General features: G+C 48.6%; 1 protein-coding gene across 17 annotated transcripts in view; it reads left to right on the top strand.

Annotated features, from left to right (window-relative positions):
* Positions 1–19,530, top strand: part of EXD3 (exonuclease 3'-5' domain containing 3) — a 249,306-nt gene that overhangs the window by 66,609 nt on the left and 163,167 nt on the right. For 6 of the 17 annotated variants that reach the window (XM_039719848.1, XM_039719844.1, XM_039719846.1 and 3 more), the window contains 3 exons: positions 7,060–7,124; positions 11,444–11,680; positions 12,834–13,001. The exons of 2 other annotated variants lie outside the window; for them this stretch is intronic. In XM_039719848.1, coding sequence (XP_039575782.1) covers positions 7,060–7,124; positions 11,444–11,680; positions 12,834–13,001 — 470 coding nt within the window. Of the gene's footprint in view, positions 1–7,059; positions 7,125–10,535; positions 10,675–11,443; positions 11,681–12,819; positions 13,002–19,530 lie in introns of those variants that run through there. 9 more of the 17 variants (XM_039719849.1, XM_039719853.1, XM_039719854.1 and 6 more) reach the window with 8 other exon arrangements.

The raw sequence follows: 19,530 nt of genomic DNA, 5'->3' as shown, positions 1-19,530 counted from the left end.
TTTTAGCCATTAGGAAAACAAAAGGCATGGTTATTTGTAAGGATTGTTTTATAAGAAGCATATGTGTGCTTTATTATTCTTTTGCTTGAAGTGTGGGGATTGTTTTCAGTTGGGAGGCTGCAGTAGAAGAATGTGAACTTCTGACTCACTTAGAAATCAAGCATGTATCAGCCAAATGCTGAGGGTTCCTATTATGTTTTCATAACTCAAATTTCTCAGAATGGAAAGGATCTCACTTGCCCTTAGTTAGAGAATGATTTTTGTTGCCATTGAGAAAGGCTGGCTTTTTTTCTAGAAAAACTTCTCTTACTTTCAATACACTGTTCATTTCCCTTTTCCCTCTCCAGCAGGGCAGTTTCTCCATGTTCTGCCTGTGCACCTCATTCTCCCCCATATTTCTGTTTGAGCTCCTAATTCTGCTAATTCAATAATGATGTAGTCAGCAGCACAGACAAGGTATGGCTTCACACAGTGACCCCAGGAAACTGTGGGCTCAGCTAATGGCACCTGAGGAATTCTGGCTTTTGTCTAGGGGAACCAAGTGAGGAACATGAGATGAGTATTGTCTGCAGAGCCAGATGCAGCCCCAGCCATTCTGTGGTTGTGTGCTTGGTGTAAGCTTATGCAAGGGCACTAGAGAACACACATTCATTGGGACTAATTCTGTGATACATGACTGCATGTTGGCACATTAACAGAGTAGTTCCAAAGCAGAGTCTTGTGGAGGAATTGTTGGCTGGTACCTTGTAAGGTGCATCACTGAGTCAGAAGTTTCTGTTAAACCAAGTCTGTCTGGAAGAAGATAAAGAGCCACAAAAAGATAAGCCTCTAGATACTGATCTCCTCCCTAAAGTGAAGCAAAATATTTCCTGCTGAGTGGAACAGCCATCTCAGTTGGATTGGAATAAAGCTTTGCCCCTGCTCTCAATGCAGGCAGAGAACTGGGCTGGGGTAATCACTCCAAGCTGACTTTTCCATCTGGCCTAAGAACAAAACATGAACTGGTTGGGATGGCTGGGCCAGCTTGTGGCAGTGTGATGTGTTAGGTGATGTGAGCCCTTTAGCTCAGACCAATCCCAGCTGTGGGAATCTTCATCTGCTGTAGAGAGGCCGCAGGGACAGGCGAGCAGGAGGTGGCTGTCGTCACAGGGCTGGAGAAACAGAGCAGTCACAGCTGGCTGATGAATGAAGAAGTGTGGAACCATTCATCTCATACGAGGTTTCTGGTGATTGAAAATGAGCTGATGTTCAAAGTCAGGTGATTGCAAGTGAGGAACTCAGCACATTTTTGGGATATTTTCCCCTCCTGTCTGATGTAGATCCTCCCACTGATTGCATTAGTGCAGAAGGGGAATCCAAATGTGTGGATGAAGAGCTGGAGGAGCAAGTAAGAAATGCCTTTCTTTCCCTTGGTGAACCTGGACTCCCAGGCCTCCCCAAAGGCTCTGTCTTTAATGTTCAAATTGCAGGGAGGTGTGTGGTGTGAGGAGCTCGGGGCTGTGGTTCCTGGTGTGGTTCCTTCCCTCCCGAGATGGGAAGGGCTTGGTGCAGCTGAGTTCAAAGCTCTGTGGATCAGCAAACAGCAGCTGAAACTGGACACGGAGCCAAGGCTGGAGTGAGCCACACAGGCCAAGTAACCAAGGACTCTCTGCATCTTCTTGATTCATTTGCTTGCTGCGAGAGCTCAGCTAAATGCAGTTAGACATTCTCAAGCATATCTGCCTTTTGTGGGAAGCACAGTGAAGGAATGGGTTGCTGGGATGGGAAGGGAGTCTTGGTGCTCTGGAAATTGTGCTAAAGCAGAGCAATGCATTGTTTATAAAATGAAACAGTTTTGTGACATCTGATCCTCTTGTAAATTTGGCTCAGTTGGATTCAGTGGTGGAAATGGAGCAGCCTGTCCTGGCAGCATTCCCTGTCCCTGCAGGCAGTGCCACCTGAGCAGTGCAGGGCACCTCTGGCTGCTTTCAGTCCTTCGTGGGGACCATCACTGCAGTCAGTGGGGATTGGGATCAATCACCAAGTGCTGGCTCCTGACAATAAACTGAAAGATTTATTTATGTTACATGTGCTCATTAAAGGGGGCACAGCATGGACACCTGGAAGGTGTCACAATCGGGGTTCTACAGAGGAATTTTGTAGCTTTTTAATTACATGAGCTTGTCCTCAGCAGTTCACATTTAGGCACTAGAAAATGTATCCATTTGCTCCATTAAGTGATACTATTTCTGTGCCTGTTCTTCTGCAAAACCTGCACACACCTGCTGTAAGCTGCAGCCACTTCTCAACAAAACTGAGACAAACTAGCTTTGGATAAGAGACTTTGATTAATTCACACATAACACACAATTTGTTTGTCCACAACTGCAATTTAAATGACCCAGAGAGGGTGTGCCCCTCATGCTGCTGGAGCAGAGAGGGTGAATGGCTCTGCTCACTCAAACCCCCAGCTTGTGCATTGTCTTCATTGAGGTATTGGAGTTTTAAAGTCCAAATGGGCCACCTGCCCTAAGGGGGACATGGAAACACCTTGAACTTTAGTTTTCCTTTCAGAAATACATCTCAAAGACATGTTGAGATAAGCAGGAGTTTTCACTGAGAACAGATTCCTGGGATTTACTGGGGCAGAAGGCACACAAAACAATAAGTAGTAGTAAAAATTCACTGATTGTCTACTGGGTGGGTTGGATATTCCATTAAACATTTATTAAAATTTGGTTAACTTGCAGGACAGGGGGACAAGCTGGCTGCCTAAAGAAAACATAACCATTGTAGGGCAGCAGAGGGACAGCACCAATCTCAGGGACAGGAGCCAGGGCACGGCTGGGGCTGGGCCAGGGCAGCTCAGGCTGGAGCTCAGGGCAAGGCTCTTCCCCCAGAGGGTGCTGGCACTGCCCAGGCTCCCCAGGGAATGGGCACGGCCCCGAGGCTGCCAGAGCTCCAGGAGCCTTTGGCCAGCGCTGCCAGGGATGCCCAGGGTGGGGTTGTGGGGGGGTCTGGGCAGGGACAGGGCTGGGCTGGGTGATCCTGGTGGGTCCCACTCAGCTCAGGACATTCTGTGATTCCATAAATTTGTTATTAATAATTAATATTTTGTTCTTGACTTTTCCTGTCCATGGCTTTCAGCTGTGACAGTCTGGGGGCTCTGACCCTGCATTTCACTCACTTTTTCTACCATCTTTGGGGTTGCTTATTTTTCATTGAGTATCTTTCCTTCTGCTGACTGTAATTCTTCCAGGCTTTGGGCTACAAGGCATTTAATGGCTTTGGGCACAAAGAGAAAGTTTTTTCTCTTTGTGGAGGAGGTTTTTTCCTTGGGAAATTCCTCCTCTGGGGCTGGATGTCACCCTTTCCTCAAGTAAGAGGAGGCTCAGTCAGAACGGGGGGTTCTCTTGCTGCACTGGTGAATAATGCAGCAGAATTTTGCAAGGACACCACTGCAAACTTCACCAGCAAATCCAGTGCTTACCTCACCAGCCCCCAGGCATCGCTTTTGTTGTGATCACAGCAGGGTTTGAGTGACAGATGCACAAAGGAAATGGAGAGAATGAACAGAAAGTAGTTTATGGTTTTCCTCAAAGGCACTTTTCTAACTCAAAAATATAAGCCTTGTGGTTTATATGGTTTTGAAATGTAACCACAGATCTTGAGAACTGGAAGACATTTGATTTACCATCTCCTGCAATTTTGGTACCAGATTCAGGGCAGAACTCATTAATTTTCAGAATGAAAAACATTCAAAGGAAATATATTAGTGTAAAATGTTTAAAACAGGAACATGCTATTGGGAGAAACTGTCGGTGCCAAAACTTGAGGTCTTTTGTGTCTTGTTGGAGTTGGTGCAGATATGTCTTTTTGAGATCTCCACCAAAGTGCTTTAACCTTGATTTGGTGATGCTTTTCCAGCTGTTTTAAGGTCTGCAATCCCCTTTTTTTGGGAGCTGTGAAGGGTCAGTGTCAGACTGAGCAGTTTGTCTTGAGCTCAGTCTGGGAGCTGGAAGGGCTCAGCTGCCTGGGACACGTCTCCTGACCCTCCTCAGCTGCTCAAAGCTGGAGCAGGGAGACTGGTTTCTCTGACTTTCCACATTGGGGATTTTTAAAATTTTTTCTCCTGTTTTTGCTATTTTTCTTGTTTTTATTTTGCTCATAGAATGCCCCTTGCTAATAGCTGGATATCTCTCCAGGATGTAGGAAACTCTGCTGGACTGAAGTTCTCTTTAGCAGTGGAGCTTCTGGGTGTCCTTGGAGGGAAGGATGGGTTTTTTTGGCCCCATACTTGCCTTGTTCTTGTCCAGAGCTGAGCCCAGATGCCCTTGTGGTTCAGTTCTGAATATCTGGTTTACAGTTACTTTGTTTTATCCCTCCTTACCTTGTACTTCTCCCTTGCTGCCTGCTGTGTGGAGCAGCCACAACATCTCCAGGTTTTTCTGGAAGGCTTGTGAAAGTCCCTGTTTTTCCTTGGATGTCCTGCTATGAGTTTAGTGCTGATTCTCTTCGTCCTTCTCGGATGTGGATGGGCAGGTACCTGTCTGGAGTCCCACCCGAGTATAGCAGTAGTTATTGATTAATTATCTGTGTCAAAGACACTCATTTTTCACATTCTAGAGGTGCCAGGAGAACTGTGAGGAGGACAGTCCTCCAAAGAGATCCTGCAGGAGGCAGAGCAGATGAATTGTTCATTTCTTTCAGGAGACCTTCACATTTCCATCTTCTGTCTCATCTGGAGAGCAACTGGATGCAATAGCTCCAGGGTCTGCAGGAGCTGCAGTGTCCCCCCTCTGGTGGGACCAGACCAGGGCACGAGGTGGCTTTGATCTCCTGTTTATGTCTGGCTCTGGGAGCAACTGCTTGTGGGTTATTTTGTTATGTTCAGCCCCTGACTGTGCCTCATCCTTAGATTCCCAGAAGCCTCACCAGGTGAGGAAGGGAACAGCCCTGTGCAGACACCAGCAGATTTCTCAGTTTCTCTCCCTGTTCAGTCCCTGCCCTCTGTCATTGTGAAGCCATCCCCCTTGTCCTGTGCCTCCAGGCCCTTGTCCCATGTCCCATGTCCCATGTCCCTCTCTGGCTCTGCTGGGGTCCCTTTGGACACTGGAAGGGGCTCTGGGGTCTCCCTGGAGCCGTCTCCCCTGCAGGGTCTGCGTGTCCCTGCTGTGCTGGGCAGTGGGTGCCGTGCTCCAGGGGTGCTCTGTGGAAATAACCCAGCCCTGGGTGTGTGCAGAGCCGGCTCTGGGGCAGGGCAGGTGTCCCGTGCCCCTGGGACTGCTCAGTGCCACGCTGGCACTAGTGGCCTGGTTAGAGCTGACTGCAGAGATGTTTTCCTGCTGCTGTATCAGCTCGGGTTTCAGTGGCAGGGAGGTAAGGTAGGAAACAGTCGGTAAGAAAAGGGCTGGGTTTGTTGACTGAGGTTTAGAAAGCTTTTAACAAGTTGAATTATTGGTTGTATGTGAAGTGAAACACTGCTCTCCTAACTGCTCTCATTTCCTGTATCATTCCAGCCTGTTCCCTGCATTAATTACAGCTCAGATTTACAGTGTATTTGGTTACACACTGCGTTGCATTCTTTTTTTTTTCTCTGTGTGTATAAATTTCTTTGGGAGTCAGGCCAAGAGGAGAGTGTGCAGATATGCACACACACATGGACTGAATTTGACTGTAATTTGCTAATTTACTGGGGAGAAGAGATCTGGCTTTTCTTCTGTTTTGGTGTAAAAAGAGCCTTTTCTTTTTCCAAAGGAGGAGCAGTAGCTGAGAACAGCCAGTGTTTGGAGAGTTCAGCATTTCAGAACAACCAGAGATGAGAGAAAATATTATCTTGTGAATTGTAAATGTGGCATTTTTAATTTGGCTGGTGTTTCCCAGAGGTTAGTGGATAATGGGAATATTATCATGCTCTTGGCTCAACCAGTAATCAGCTTGCTACTTCAAGTATTTTATAAATGCAGTGCCTCAGAGTTCAGCTGGATGAGGTAGAGCCTTTCACAGCTGAAGGAGTTTTTTGTGACCTGAAATATGAAGTGTGATGAGATACTGAGCATGAAATCTAGCATTTGGAAGTAAGCTCTTTAGGAATTGTAAAACACAGAAGGTGATTAAAAGGAAGTTTTCTTTTCAGTTTAACATTTTTCTTTTGGCTGTATGAAAACATAAGAGGAGGTACGTTAGGAGGATTGGTTTAGAGTTAATTCAGATTTTTAAATTCATTCTTCACATTTTAACTGTTGATGCTGCAGATGATTTTCATTCCGAATATTTTGTGTCTTGGTTTTGTAAGTAAATGATTGTGAATTAAGTAGAATCAGATATTAAACATGTTAGTGCTTTTAAAATGAAGTGTTCCTAACAATTTCTTTAGTAGTACTGGTGGGGTGAATATTGCTGTGATGAATAATGGCATGATGTCTGTATGAGGGATAACACACAAAAGAACAACTGAGTGCAAGTTCTGCAGTAGCTAGGCGAAAAGAGGAAAATTCCAAATAACCTTTTTTTGAAATACTTGATCCCTCTTTGTTTAGCCTTGCCATTTATCACAGCAGCCTTTCATCTTCCCTCTTCCTGAGGCACCCTCTTGCCTGAATGCCACTGCAGCCCCATTGGTGTCCAGCCTGGCAGGGCAGCACCTGAGCACACCCAGGCCCTGGTGTGGCCCAGAGTCACCCTCCTCCATCCCAGCTGGCCCAGAGCCTCCACTGCAGAGCCATGCACGAAAATCCCCTGTGCTCATCACCCCTCCCGAGCTGGCTGGCCCTTGCAGGACCCTGAGCTCTGCCCGGGACAGGGTGGGCTGGGCAGGGCTGGGCTGGGCTGCCCAGCACAGCCAGGGGTGCTGGGTTAAAGCCTGCCTGGCTGCCGGCTGGGATTTTGGTAGGATTTCAGAGTGCTGGGTTTTACACACTAATCCTGACTGGCAGTTGGAGCTTGGTGGTTTCCAGCATGGAGTAGCAGATTTCTCTGGGGTGAAACAATGCCCCAGTGTGTCTGGGCTGCCTCTACAGAGCCAATAAATCTGTTTTGTTTTGATTTTCTCTCTCCTTTTCTCTCTTCCCCCTCCTCCAGGCCAGGACCCACTCGTACTGCTGAAAACCCTTCAGCTTCTCTGGACAAAGCAGGAGCTGGGGAAGGTAAGGCTGAGCCCTGCATTTCTCTGGATGCAGAGCATGTCCAGGCACAGGACGCTGGGCTCAGACCCGCCAGCCTTCACGGCTGCTTTCATTCCAGCACTCAGGGGAAGAGCCTCTGCATTGCAGCTACAAGTGAAAAGAAAAGGTAGCTTTGTGTGATGGGGAGCAGCTCAGGGGCTCCTAGAAAAGAGCTGGAGTTTCCAGGGCTGAGTTACAGAAGGAAAGAAAATCAAAGTTGTTTTTGTTTTGTTTTAAACACTTTTTTGTCCTTTAAATGGAGAATCTGGGGGGGAGGGGGAAGAATATTGCTAGTAGCAGAAAAAAATGAGAGTTGAGTTTGGTAGAGAAGTGCTTTTTGCCAAGTGGATAGATTAAAGCTTTCATATTTGAAGTATTTTTTTCTGATTTGGTTTGGTTTTGCCTTTTAGAGTGGTGAAGGCAATTTACACTGCTGTCTAAAATTAGTGCTGTTATTTTTATACAGCAACCTATGGGCTCTACACTGAGATTTTTCATAGGCAGTAAAATATATTGCATCTGAATTTGGAAGCTTGAAAACTAAAGAAACCAGCAGATGCAGGGCTGAGTTTTCCATGTTTAACTCTGTGCTGCTGAGGCAGGTTCAGAAGTGAAATGGGTCCTTTCCTAGAAGGCCCAGAGCCCTGCAGCTCCTACGTAACCACGTGGAGCATCTCCTGTGTGGAGTGGCCAGTGTGGCTGAGGACCTGGTGGATGTGCTGCATCCTGGGTGTCTGCAGTGCTTACTCACTGTCCTGGGCTGCTGCTCTTAGACTTTCCATTACTGTTAGTCTGTGGTTGCCAGCTGGAATAAACAACTGGAAACCCAATGTGAGAGGTGCCTTTCCAAATGGTCACTCACTGGCAGAGACTTGAGCTCAGCAACTCTGAAACCTTGTGCTTTCCATCAAGTTTTGTTAGAGTTGGAGAAAAAAAAAATATTGTTCTTTAGGTGTGGAGGGCAGTTAATCCCACAAAACAACAGCAGAAAAGAGAAATCATCAAAATCTCTGCACTGGATACCCTGGGATGTGTATGTGGATTGGGAAGAAAAATACTCTGGAAAAGAAAAAGCTTCCCATGGCAGAGAGCACTGCAGTGATTCTGCTGGGGGTGGAAAAGCTGGAGGATCCCCAGGAGCTGTGGAATCACAGACTGGTTTAGGTTGGGAAGGAATTTAAGGCTCATCCAGTCCCACCCTGTGCCATGGGCAGGGACACCTTCCACTGCTCCAAGCCCCAATGTCCAACCTGGCCTTGGGCACTGCCAGGGATCCAGGGGCAGCCACAGCTGCTCTGGGCACCCTGTGCCAGGGCCTGCCCACCCTCCCAGGGAGCAATTCCTAATTCCCAATATCCCATCCAGCCCTGCCCTCTGGCAGTGGAAGCCATTCTCTGTGTCCTGTCATTCCATGTCCTTATCAAAAGTCCCTCTCCAGCTCTCCTGGAGCCCCTTTAGGCCCTGGCAGGGGCTCTGAGCTCTCCTGGAGCCTTCTCCTCTCCAGGTGAGCACCCCCAGCTCTCCCAGCCTGGCTCCAGAGCAGAGGGCTCCAGCCCTCAGACCAACTTAGTGGCCTCCTTTAGATTCATTCCTACAGCTCCATGTCTATCTTCTGTTGGCCACCCCAGTGTCACTAGCGGGGTTTGCAGGTGTGTCCCCCCTCCAGGCTGTGTGCTGAGGAGGAGGGTGTTTCTCAGCTTGGAGGGTGCCAAGGAAAGCCTTTCTGGAGCAGTGGGGAGGGCTGTGGTGAGCCCAGCTGCTGTGGGGGGCCACAGCAGGAATGTCCCAGTGGGTTCTGACTCGTGCTTGTCACACTGTCACCAGGACGGGCTGAGCCATGCCCAGGGCTGTGCACCCACAGAAAGTGCAGACTCTGTTTTGAGGGGCTGGGCTGCTCTGTCCTCTGTGTGCAGCTCAGGTGGGTTGTGCTGCTGCTGCTGCCCCCCAGATGTCCAGCCCAAATAACTGAGATGAGTTGACTTAAGTCCAGCTCAGCCTGCCCCACTGCCAGGTGAGTGGCAGGAGCTTCTCTGCCTCTCACTGTGTGTGCCTGTAGGTCAGGATTGTCCATAGCTGGGGTAAATCAGCCCCTTGGCCTCAAATCAGTGACCATGGGCAGGAATGTGTCTGCCAGGGCGTGACCCCAGTTCTGGAACAGGGGTACAAGAAATGGTCATTGCCTGCATAGGAATGACAGTTTGGGAATAACCAGGGAGCATCAGCAGACTGCCCGGAGCTGTGGGACTAGAAAGAGGGGATCAAAGCTGAATAAAGGACTGTGTAGTTTGAACATCAGCAACATTTTCCTATTCCCATGATCTGTCAGGCTGTAGAAATCCCCCCAAGGAGCATTCCCTGCCATGGGAATCAATTGAAATGGAAATGGCAATTACAAAAAAAGTTTGAGAGGAATCCCTCTCTGGCAGAGGGACGAGCCAGGCAGCACAGCACTCTTTCCTCTCTGATTTAGGTGTCTTGTGCCCTTTTTGTTCTCTGCCTTTTCCCCTCAGACTATAGATGCCCTAGCTGAAGGCTTGCTGGGAGGTTTGGAAGGAGGCTTTTTCCCAGCTCATCACAGGCTCAGACTCAGAGCAGACGAGCACAGTTCGTGCTGCCGGCGATGGTGTCAGTGCTGGGAGCTGCTCTGCCTGTGCCAGCAGGACCTGGTGTCTGCTGCAGCCCATCCTGCCAGAGCCCAGGCTCAGATTCCAGCCCAAGGAGGAGCTGAGCAGGGTGGTGGAAGCTCCAAATGTGCTGAAGTGGGGCTTTTGGGGGGGAAAAAGCCATTTCCAAACAGTGCAGTGGAGTTGGCCAGTTGGTGTGTTTTCCTTTGGCTGTTGTATTGGATGTTTGTGGTTGGATCAGAGCTCATCTTTGCCTTCTGCTGCATCTCCCAGAAAAGCTGGAGCTCTGTGTTTAACATCACAAACTCTTGCCACAGGGAAAATTACTTGGAGGGAGAGATCTCTTATCTAAAGTCCCATCTCCGTTAGTCATCAGCTTTTTCATACTGCCTTTATAGCCTACTGAGAAAGAAACAGTTTCTGTCATAAACCATAGGTTCTGTGGTTTTTCCAGACATGAAAGACACTCTGGAAAACAACTGTCTTCCAGTAAAAATTGTCGATGAATAAAGAAAGAAGAAATTCATTGGCAAATTTTCTGTAGATTTTATTTTGTTTTCCATGTTGCTCTTCAAACTTTATATTGTTTCCACTGGAAGCTCCGAATGGGGCCATGAATCCAGTAAATTACAAGTGCTGGCTGCAGCAGGAATGAGCATCTTTTGGATTTGGCTTTTTAGCCAGAAAAGAAAGAGAGCAGCTGCTCTCAGTGATTTCTTGTTTCTGTCTCTGCTCTTGCCCTGCTCCACGCTGATGATGTACCATGCAGTGAGAGGTCCTGTGTGGGTACTGAGGATGCCACCTCCTCACCCTGCCAACCCTCCCAGCTCCCTGGAAACTACTTCTGATGTAAACATTATAGAGATACTGCTCAGCACTGCTAATTTATCACTTCTGCCAGATGGGGAGTAAGTAGCCTATTAACATTCACAAAGTGAGGGTCCAATTCCTTCACATTTCTGAACACATCACCCTGGGATTCCTAAGATTTATAGCGTGGAGTTTTCCCATGTTCTGAGCCCCTTTGTGGGGCCTTTAGGCTCAAGGAGATGTGCAGGGGCAGGAGGTGCTCAGGGAGCTTTTTGGGGAAAGAGTACAGATCTGGATGATGACAGTCTGGTAGAATTTGAGCTCAGATATTTCATTCATTTTGATCTGAGTGTAAAATCCAAACTAATTTGAGACTCACAGATATTCCACTTATGGGCACTATTGTGGCTGAAGTGGGTGTAAGGTCAAATGTGCAGGTTTGTGGTGCAGCCATGAGGAGGGGTTCTTGTACTACACCTTGCAGGTATCTTAGAAGATCAGAAGATTTTTGAGCCCACTTCTCTACCTTCAATATTGCCATTTTCCCAATAACACCCCTCTCTCCAGCTCACTTCTCCCCTCCCCCAAATCCCAAGCCCCTTTGTCTGCCCCACAGAACAACTTCTCTGTCTTTATGGGATAATTAGTGTGGACAATTGCTGCTTTTCCCATTGGGTTTGAGGTGCAGTGAGCCATGAAGGAATCTGTAATGACATGAAAAGTCACTGGAGGCGCGGATGGTGGCTGAATAGCAACAGTTACCTCTCTGAATAGATTAAATTAAAAAAAATAAAGCTTTGTGTTCAGCTGGGGGAAGGGAGGATTCACTAATCTTTTTGTACATGACAATGTGGTTTTGTATCTCAGCAGCTCAAGGAAGAAATCAGGCGGGGCTTTGCCAGACTGGAGGACCCTTTGGCAGGACTCCTGGCCATGCTGGAGAGCAGCAGTGATTGGAAGGGGAAAGGGCATTCCCTGGGGTATTGCATCACCATGGAGCTGCAGCTTTGGCTAAAAGCACATCCTGCTGTCCCACAGGTTAGAAAAAGAGAAAGCAAGAGAGCTGGGAGAGATGAGAGAGCAATTGATTGTAACGTTCCTCAGGTATCTCTAGTTTCACTTTTTTCCAAAGTCCAGTATCTTCTCTGTAGCCTTATGCAGTGTGTGACAAGGTGTGAAACACAGTGAGATGTTATCTGTGGCATGCTGACCTGAAAATGAAATCATATTGGGAGCTGTGCTGCCAGAGCTGTTTCCCTTCCAAAGTTGGGATTTCATCTCTCCAGATCAAACCACTTTGATCGAGCATTGCTCTCGCAGCCTTTCCAGGCTGGAGGCTCTCCCACTGGAACCCACATCCCTGCTGTCAGGAGAAACCCAGTTGCAGAAATCTGCTCTGTGTGTTCTTCCAGCTCTGCAAATAGAAGCCAGTTACTGTAGGATTGCTTAATTCCTGCCATATGGTGGGAATGCAGAAAATGGGAACAGCCTGCCTTTTCAGCAGCTGAATGATTAGTTCTGTAAAGTTGGGTCATCAGATTATGTGTCCTAATGTTTACCATTCCTTCTGACTTCAGATATTCTGACCTACTGAGATTGTCTCTTTTCTGTGAGCTTTTGGCTCTGAACTGCAGGATACTTTTATATTTGTGTTGCTTCCTTTCCCATTTTTCCAAATGGCTCTGGTTAGATGTTGAGCTCTGCCATTACAGGATTGGCAAAGTGCTACTGGCACTGAAATTCCTGTATCAGGAGTGAATGATCATGGGGGAGCACAAGGATTTAAATACCTGTGTCTGTGCATCTTTTGATGGTGCTTTTGCTTTCCCTACTCTTCATGCACCCAGCAGCAAGCCTGGGAATGAAAATGGAATTCTTATGCCTGATAGGTGAGATCTCCCTAGAGGGGAGTCACTGGATTCAAAGATTTCCTGCTGGGAACTAGAGGGAAGAATTTCTGAAGAGCTCTGTTAGCACAGAGGGCATTTTTCCAGTTTCAGATTTTACTTTTGCACAAGGCCCTGTCCCTTCTCCAGAATTACCCCACAAACATTTCATGTTCATAAAGTGGGTGCTGTGGAAAAAATGTGTATCATGTTGTTGTGATTTCTGCCTGCAGACTCCGTGGGGAAATCAGAGAATCCCTTCCAGAGGAATTCGCTTACTCTGTTTAAACAAGCTGTGTTTTCAACCACCCTTGAATCACAGCCATCTTTACCAAACCTGTGTTTGATTGTTTTTTGGTTGTTTTTTGAAGTCTGGCACCAAGCTGAAGAAGCTGCAGGCCCATGTGCTCGGAATGCTCTCCCAGTGCCCAGCTAATCTGCTTGACCCCCTGATTAGCATTTACCAGCTCCACACAGCAGACCGGAACTATTTGCTTGAACATGTCAGTCATCTTTATCTCCAGGGCAATTACAAAGAGGTGGGTCATGTCTTTCAAATAAATTTACCTTGCCAGCTCTCTGTGAATGTCTGTGTCCTTTTTTTTGGATGCATTTCAATGTGAATTCCATTTCATCCCAGCAGCTGCACGCTGTGAATGCTGCAGCTTAGCGTGCTCTTCCCATGTACAGAAGCAGCCTGGGCTCACCCTCGGCTTTTCTGCTGACTGAGGACAGAATGCCAGGGAATCCTCCTCCACTCCTTTGCTGACTTTGAAAGTAATAGGTTAATAGTCTTTAATTTGGAGAATTTAAGGGATGGTTGTATTCTTTTTTGTTTTCCTTGTCCTTAGCAAGAAAAGAAGGGATTTTAGTCCTTGGTCATAGACCTGCTGTGGTGTCTTCACCACACCTGCAACCAGAGGGCTTGGAAAACCTCACTGGTCCCATGTGATTGCCCCAGCCTCAGGTCTCAGTTGGAGGAGTTTTGAAGCCTCCTTACCACTGAGGATCATATTCGAAATGTGTAAAACTCCTGTGTCTGTGTCTGGGTGGTTGACACAGGCAGGAGTTCACCAGACCCAGGATCTGCTGTGCTTTACCCGGTTTTGCAGCACTGCAGCATCTCCAGCATGGTTGCCCCATCCCTGGAATGGTTCCAGGCCAGCTTGGCCAGGGCTTGGAGCAACGTGGGGTAGAGGGAGGTGTCCCTGCCCATGGCAGGAGGTGGAACTGCATGGTCTTGAAGGTCCCTCCCAACTATCCTGTGGTCTTTCTTTTTTAGAGGCAAAAGGGTTTGTTTTTCTCCCAGAAACATGGTTCATTTGGATGCTATACCACAATTTGACCTTGTTTAGCAAAAGTAAAACTCAAATAGTATTTTAAAATACTGTTCTTCAGTACAGCTGAATTCCCAGGTGACATTCTGGAATCCCATTATTTTTTATTTCTTTCAGTACTAAAACAAAGATATTTTGTATTTGGTTTGAAGTTCCCAGGTAGTTGCTTGACAGTCTTGTGCTCAAAACGTTTTTGAATGTGAATATTTGACAATTACAACATGAAGAAATGTCTTATTTTATTATATTCAAGTGGGATTTTTAGGTTCATGGCTCCAAAGACATTTGTTGTTTTCATTAGAAATACAGTTCTTTCTAGATCTAGCTTTGGAAAGCTCTAGATTTTCGTGGTGGAATTGTTGTTCTATTTTTTCTTTTATAGCAGAGATCATTTACTGCTCATTCCCAGTGTGAAGAATAGGAAACCTCAACAGCTTCTCATTCTCAGCCATAGCTTTCTTCTGGCTTTCTTTTGTTGCCAGAAGGATGAATAGAATTCTCTTCAAAAATAACAGGAAGTCTTTTAGTGCCCCTGGGGACTGAACATACCTAAGTCAGGCTAACCCCAAACAACCTGGAGCTGGGGCTCTGAGCATTGCAGTGGCTCTGGGTGTCCATCTGTCCTTCTCTTCCCCATCTCTCAGCTGGGGCAGTGAAGCACACTCACGTGTGGGGTTGTTGTCTCTTCAGTCTCTCACCTGAAAGGACAGAAATCCATACAAATCCTGACTGTCATTATTTATTTTCTTGCTGTATTTGCAATAAAACACCAGGCATTTTACAGTTCAGTACTTAAAAGGGCTTACAAAAAGAGAGGGAGATTACATTTTTTATGGGCAGATAGTGATAGGGTAAGGGCAACTATTTTAAGCTAAAAGAGGACAAATTTAGATGGGATATCAGGAAGAAATCCCTCCCTGTGAGGGTGGTGAGGCCTGGAACAGGGTGCCCAGAGAAGTTGTGGCTGCCTCTGGATCCCTGGCAGTGCCCAAGGCCAGGCTGGACAGGGCTTGGAGCAGCCTGGGACAGTGGGAGGTGTCCCTGCCATGGCAGGGGGTGGAACTGCTCGGGCTTTCAGGTCCTGTCCAATCCAAACCAGTCTGGGATTCTGTGATTTATTCTAGAGCAGATTATTCCCTTTGTCTGTGGTGTGCAAGCCATGAATGTCCTCTGCCCTGAGAGTTAAGGCTCCTTTTCCTCATGGAGGTTTTGGAGAACGTTCCATTTGGGAAACGAGATCCCAGAGCTCCCTGGGCACGGCCGTGGCAGTTGTTTGTTCCTGGAGCACCTCTGGCCCTCCCTTGGGCCTGGATTTGGAGGAGCTGTTCGGAGGCTGAGCCCGGGGCTTGGGGCAGTGCTGGCACGGGGCACAGGAGAGGGACCAGGGACAGGTTCTGGTTCTGGTTTAGCAGCACGGGCTGTGCTGAGGAGGCACCGGCAGGGGAGCAGCGCCAGCGGATGGCACTGTGCTCCTGGGATGCAGCAAACAGGCACATACTGGGAGCTGGGAGAAGCAGGGATGTGGAAAGGGGTTTTGAGGTGTCCAGGCTGTCCGGTGTTTTATCTTTCTTTTGTGACAGGAGTGTGCAGCTGCTGGAGCAGCAGGGAGAGCTCTGAGCAGGCCAAGGGGCTCCAAGCTCGTTGTGGCCCCCATGGCCTGGGGAGATGGGAGGGTTCAGCACTCCTGCTCAGGCACTTCCAGTGAAGCACAGCAGCCTTGTCCCCGTCCCAGAGCCCCTCCTTATCCAGCCATGGCTCCGTGCCACCCTCGACCTGGGCTGTGCCAGAGGTGCCAGAGCCCGGCTGTGCTGCTGGGGGGATGCAGCCTGGCAAGGGCGATGGGAGCCAGGGGGCTGGGGAACAGGGGAACTCCATGTGGGAAGGGTGCTGGGTGTGGGAGGATGTGCCGTGGGAATGCCCTGGATGAGTGCTGTGTGGGAAGGGCAGTGGGTGGCAGTGCATTTGGTGTGAGAAGAGCACTGGGAGTATTTGGTGAGGGGAGGGTGCTGGGTGCTGGTGGATTTGGTGTGTGTGGGAAGGGTGGTGAGTGTTTCTGGTGTGGGAAGGGCACTTGAGTGTCAGTGGAAGTGGTGCAAGAAGGACTCTGGATTGATTTGGTGTGGGAAGGAGACTGGGTGTTTTGATGTGGGAAGGGTGCCGGATGTTTTGATCTGATCTCCCTCACTGATCTGGCATGGGAAGGACACCCTGTTCTGGCATGGAAGGACACTGGGTTTGGTGTGGAAGGACACGGGGTTTGGTGTGGCAGGGGACCCCGTCGTGGCGTGGCAGGACACGGGGTTTGGTGTGACAGGGTGCCCCGTCGTGGCGTGGCAGGACACGGGGTTTGGTGTGACAGGGTGCCCCGTCGTGGCGTGGCAGGACACGGGGTTTGGTGTGACAGGGTGCCCCGTCGTGGCGTGGCAGGACACGGGGTTTGGTGTGACAGGGTGCCCCGTCGTGGCGTGGCAGGACACGGGGTTTGGTGTGACAGGGTGCCCCGTCGTGGCGTGGCAGGACACGGGGTTTGGTGTGACAGGGTGCCCCGTCGTGGCGTGGCAGGACACGGGGTTTGGTGTGACAGGGTGCCCCGTCGTGGCGTGGCAGGACACGGGGTTTGGTGTGACAGGGTGCCCCGTCGTGGCGTGGCAGGACACGGGGTTTGGTGTGACAGGGTGCCCCGTCGTGGCGTGGCAGGACACGGGGTTTGGTGTGACAGGGTGCCCCGTCGTGGCGTGGCAGGACACGGGGTTTGGTGTGACAGGGTGCCCCGTCGTGGCGTGGCAGGACACGGGGTTTGGTGTGACAGGGTGCCCCGTCGTGGCGTGGCAGGACACGGGGTTTGGTGTGACAGGGTGCCCCGTCGTGGCGTGGCAGGACACGGGGTTTGGTGTGACAGGGTGCCCCGTCGTGGCGTGGCAGGACACGGGGTTTGGTGTGACAGGGTGCCCCGTCGTGGCGTGGCAGGACACGGGGTTTGGTGTGACAGGGTGCCCCGTCGTGGCGTGGCAGGACACAGGGTTTGGTGTGGCAGGATACCCCGTCGTGGCGTGGACGAGCGCGGGGTGCTGGCAGGACAATGCTGGGATTCAGCAGACCGGGGGTAATGCAGCGCGAGCGGGGCTGCGAGAGGCCCTGAATAGGCCAGGCTGTGCTGGAGAAGAATGAGGGGTAGGCAGAAGGCAAGCTAGTGTTTCATGGTCATCTTATGTTACACTTCAGCCTTTCAAAGAGTGTCTGGGGCTGCTTGAATGAACCTCTCTTGCACTGCGAATGCAGGAGCCCGGAGACAAAGGGGACTCTTGTCACTCGCAGGCCCCTTTGGGGAATAAAAGCCATTGTCACATGAACAGGGGCAGTCTGGCAGGCTGTGCATGCTTCAGTGCCCCATGATATCGCTAAGTCTCAGCAGAAATCACATTCAGGGCCCTGTCAGCTTTGATTAGCGGGGTCTCATGACTTAATGTGCTGCGATATTTCATGTCTAAGGGTGGCGGCTGTCTTTCTGGGGGATGAATGCCCTCTATTGTCCACTGAGTTATTTTATTTACATTTTTTAAACAGCTTATAAAGGTAAAAAGATAGCTGTGCTTAAAGAAAAAATCAAATTCCTTTGCTTCTGGATCAGCAGTGAGTGCTGCTCGGGTCAGATACAGTGAAACTTGTTTTCACAGTCAGCATCAAAGTTCTCGTCTTGTTTAACAGCTTTATAGTAAATTCTGAACAGGTGGCAGTGGAGCTGGGTTCAGGAAGGAAACAATAAATAATCTTTTTAGCCTCTGACAAGCAGAAATATTCCTGGGCCTGAGAGACCTCCCACTCCAGCCTCTGTCTCAGTGAGTAGCAGAGTTTCTCTCCCCTTCATCACTCTGGTTCTTAAAAAAGAATATTGGATGAAGACAGTAGCATTTTATTTTTAACAGGATTTTCAGTTGCTATCAGATTTTCAGTTGCTGTCAGATTTCAGTGGTTCAGATTTCTCTGTTTTCAAAAGCAGAGTACATTTTTTCATCTACTGTTTTATCCATCAATTTCTAGAAATAATGAAGGCTTGTATGTTAAATTTGGTTCATGTTTGCTCCTTCAGTTAAGATAATGTGGGATATCTGGTAGAGTTCAGTTAAAATTTGACATAAAATATGTTGGAATACCCAGAGAAAAAGTTGTGTAGACAGAGAATTGCAGGTTTTGGTCAGCAATCCTGCTGGAGACATAATAGAAAGGGTGATTGACCAGAGTTAAACTTAAAGGAGCACAAATACTCAGAAGTGTAAAATGCCCATCATGACCTTCAGTTTCAGTGCAGGGATTTTGTGAACAAAGTCAGGGGTGCTGGTATTTGTAGCCCTACTTCATCCCTGGTGCTGGACTACACGCAGTGTATCTCTGCAGATCTGTCAGTAGAGATCAGTGTTAGCATCGATTGAGCACATTAATGGATAATCAGATTTTTGATTTCCTCACTCTGGCTCTTTCTGAGCTGTTCTCAGGCCAGGGAAAATGTCTCTGATGTTGCTTCTTATCTCTATTCACCACCTTAATTATACAAAGGCATGTTCAGCTCTTACTATATTTTAAAGTGTGTTCATTTGTATTTAGTTTTTTGTTTTAAACTAAGAATCATATTGGCTAAGAAGCCCAAGGAAAATTGGGCAGCAGTTGTTTCTCCCATAAAGGTGATGATGTTTCAGTATCCACCCCTTGTTCCTCTGCACATACCCTGCTGCTGTAGTGGCACGTTGCCTGTCCCTGGAGCAGAGGGAGCCAGCCCATGGGCCATGGGCCACTGCTGCCCTTCCCAGCCTCCAGAGCCACCTCTGCCCTGGGCTGTGCCTGGGGAGTGCTGGGGAAGGAGCTGCAGTGTGGCTGGGAGTCATAAATGAGATGGCAGATTTCTGCTCCTACTGCCAGAATGTCTGGGCTCTGGGACAGCCCTGGGGATGTGCATCAGATGCAGCTGTGCAGAGTCTGGTGCAGGGTCTGGTGAGGTGAGCAATGCTCAGAGAATGAGCAGAGCAGTTAAACCCCACATAAAACTGCTGAGTGGACACAAATCAGAGAGCTCAGGCTTCAGTTCCTTCTTCCCCTCACCTGTGCATATTCCAACCCGGACTTGTACTTCTCTACCTCAAATTCTTTGGCTGGGAACAACCTGTCACTGCTCCATGCTGATGGTCTCACTCTTCCCTGGTCTCTTGTGTCTGGACCTGAGGAATGTCATGTTCCCCTGGTTTTTGCAGACCTTCCCACAGCCAGCTGTGTATGAAGTGCCCTTTGAGCAGGAAGCAATCAACCATCGAACCTGATGTCATCCACTTGCAGTGATGCACTCTGAGAGCTCAGCAAAGCTGATTAGCCTCAAGTTTGAAATGAGTGATTCCAAAACAGAAAACAGATGTGCCCAATGATTAATACCTGGTGTGCTTTTTACTCAATTATTTCTGCCATTCTCCAGGCTTTGATAACTGTGATTTTCTTGGAGTTGACATTGGTTCCTCCTCTGCAAAGTTTATTTTATTCTTTTTTAAGTTTTCAAAGTGTTGTTTATTCTTTGGGTTTTCAGAAATTCCCTCACCATGTGTTCAGAAATAGTGCACTCAGTCATGCACAGCCATCTCTGTGTTTGTGCTGTCCCAGCAGCAGAGCCAAGAGCAGGAGTCAGCAGCAGCCACTGGTGTCTGTCCTGCCTCAGCACTCCAAGCAGTTCTCCTGCGCGAGGCAATTCCTCTGC

The sequence above is a fragment of the Passer montanus genome, unplaced genomic scaffold (assembly GCF_014805655.1).
Source record: "Passer montanus isolate IOZ18808 unplaced genomic scaffold, ASM1480565v1 scaffold43, whole genome shotgun sequence".
NCBI classification, from domain to species: domain Eukaryota; kingdom Metazoa; phylum Chordata; class Aves; order Passeriformes; family Passeridae; genus Passer; species Passer montanus.
The sequence above is the reverse complement of the archived record's forward strand: the minus strand, read 5'-3'. Positions and strand labels throughout refer to the sequence as shown.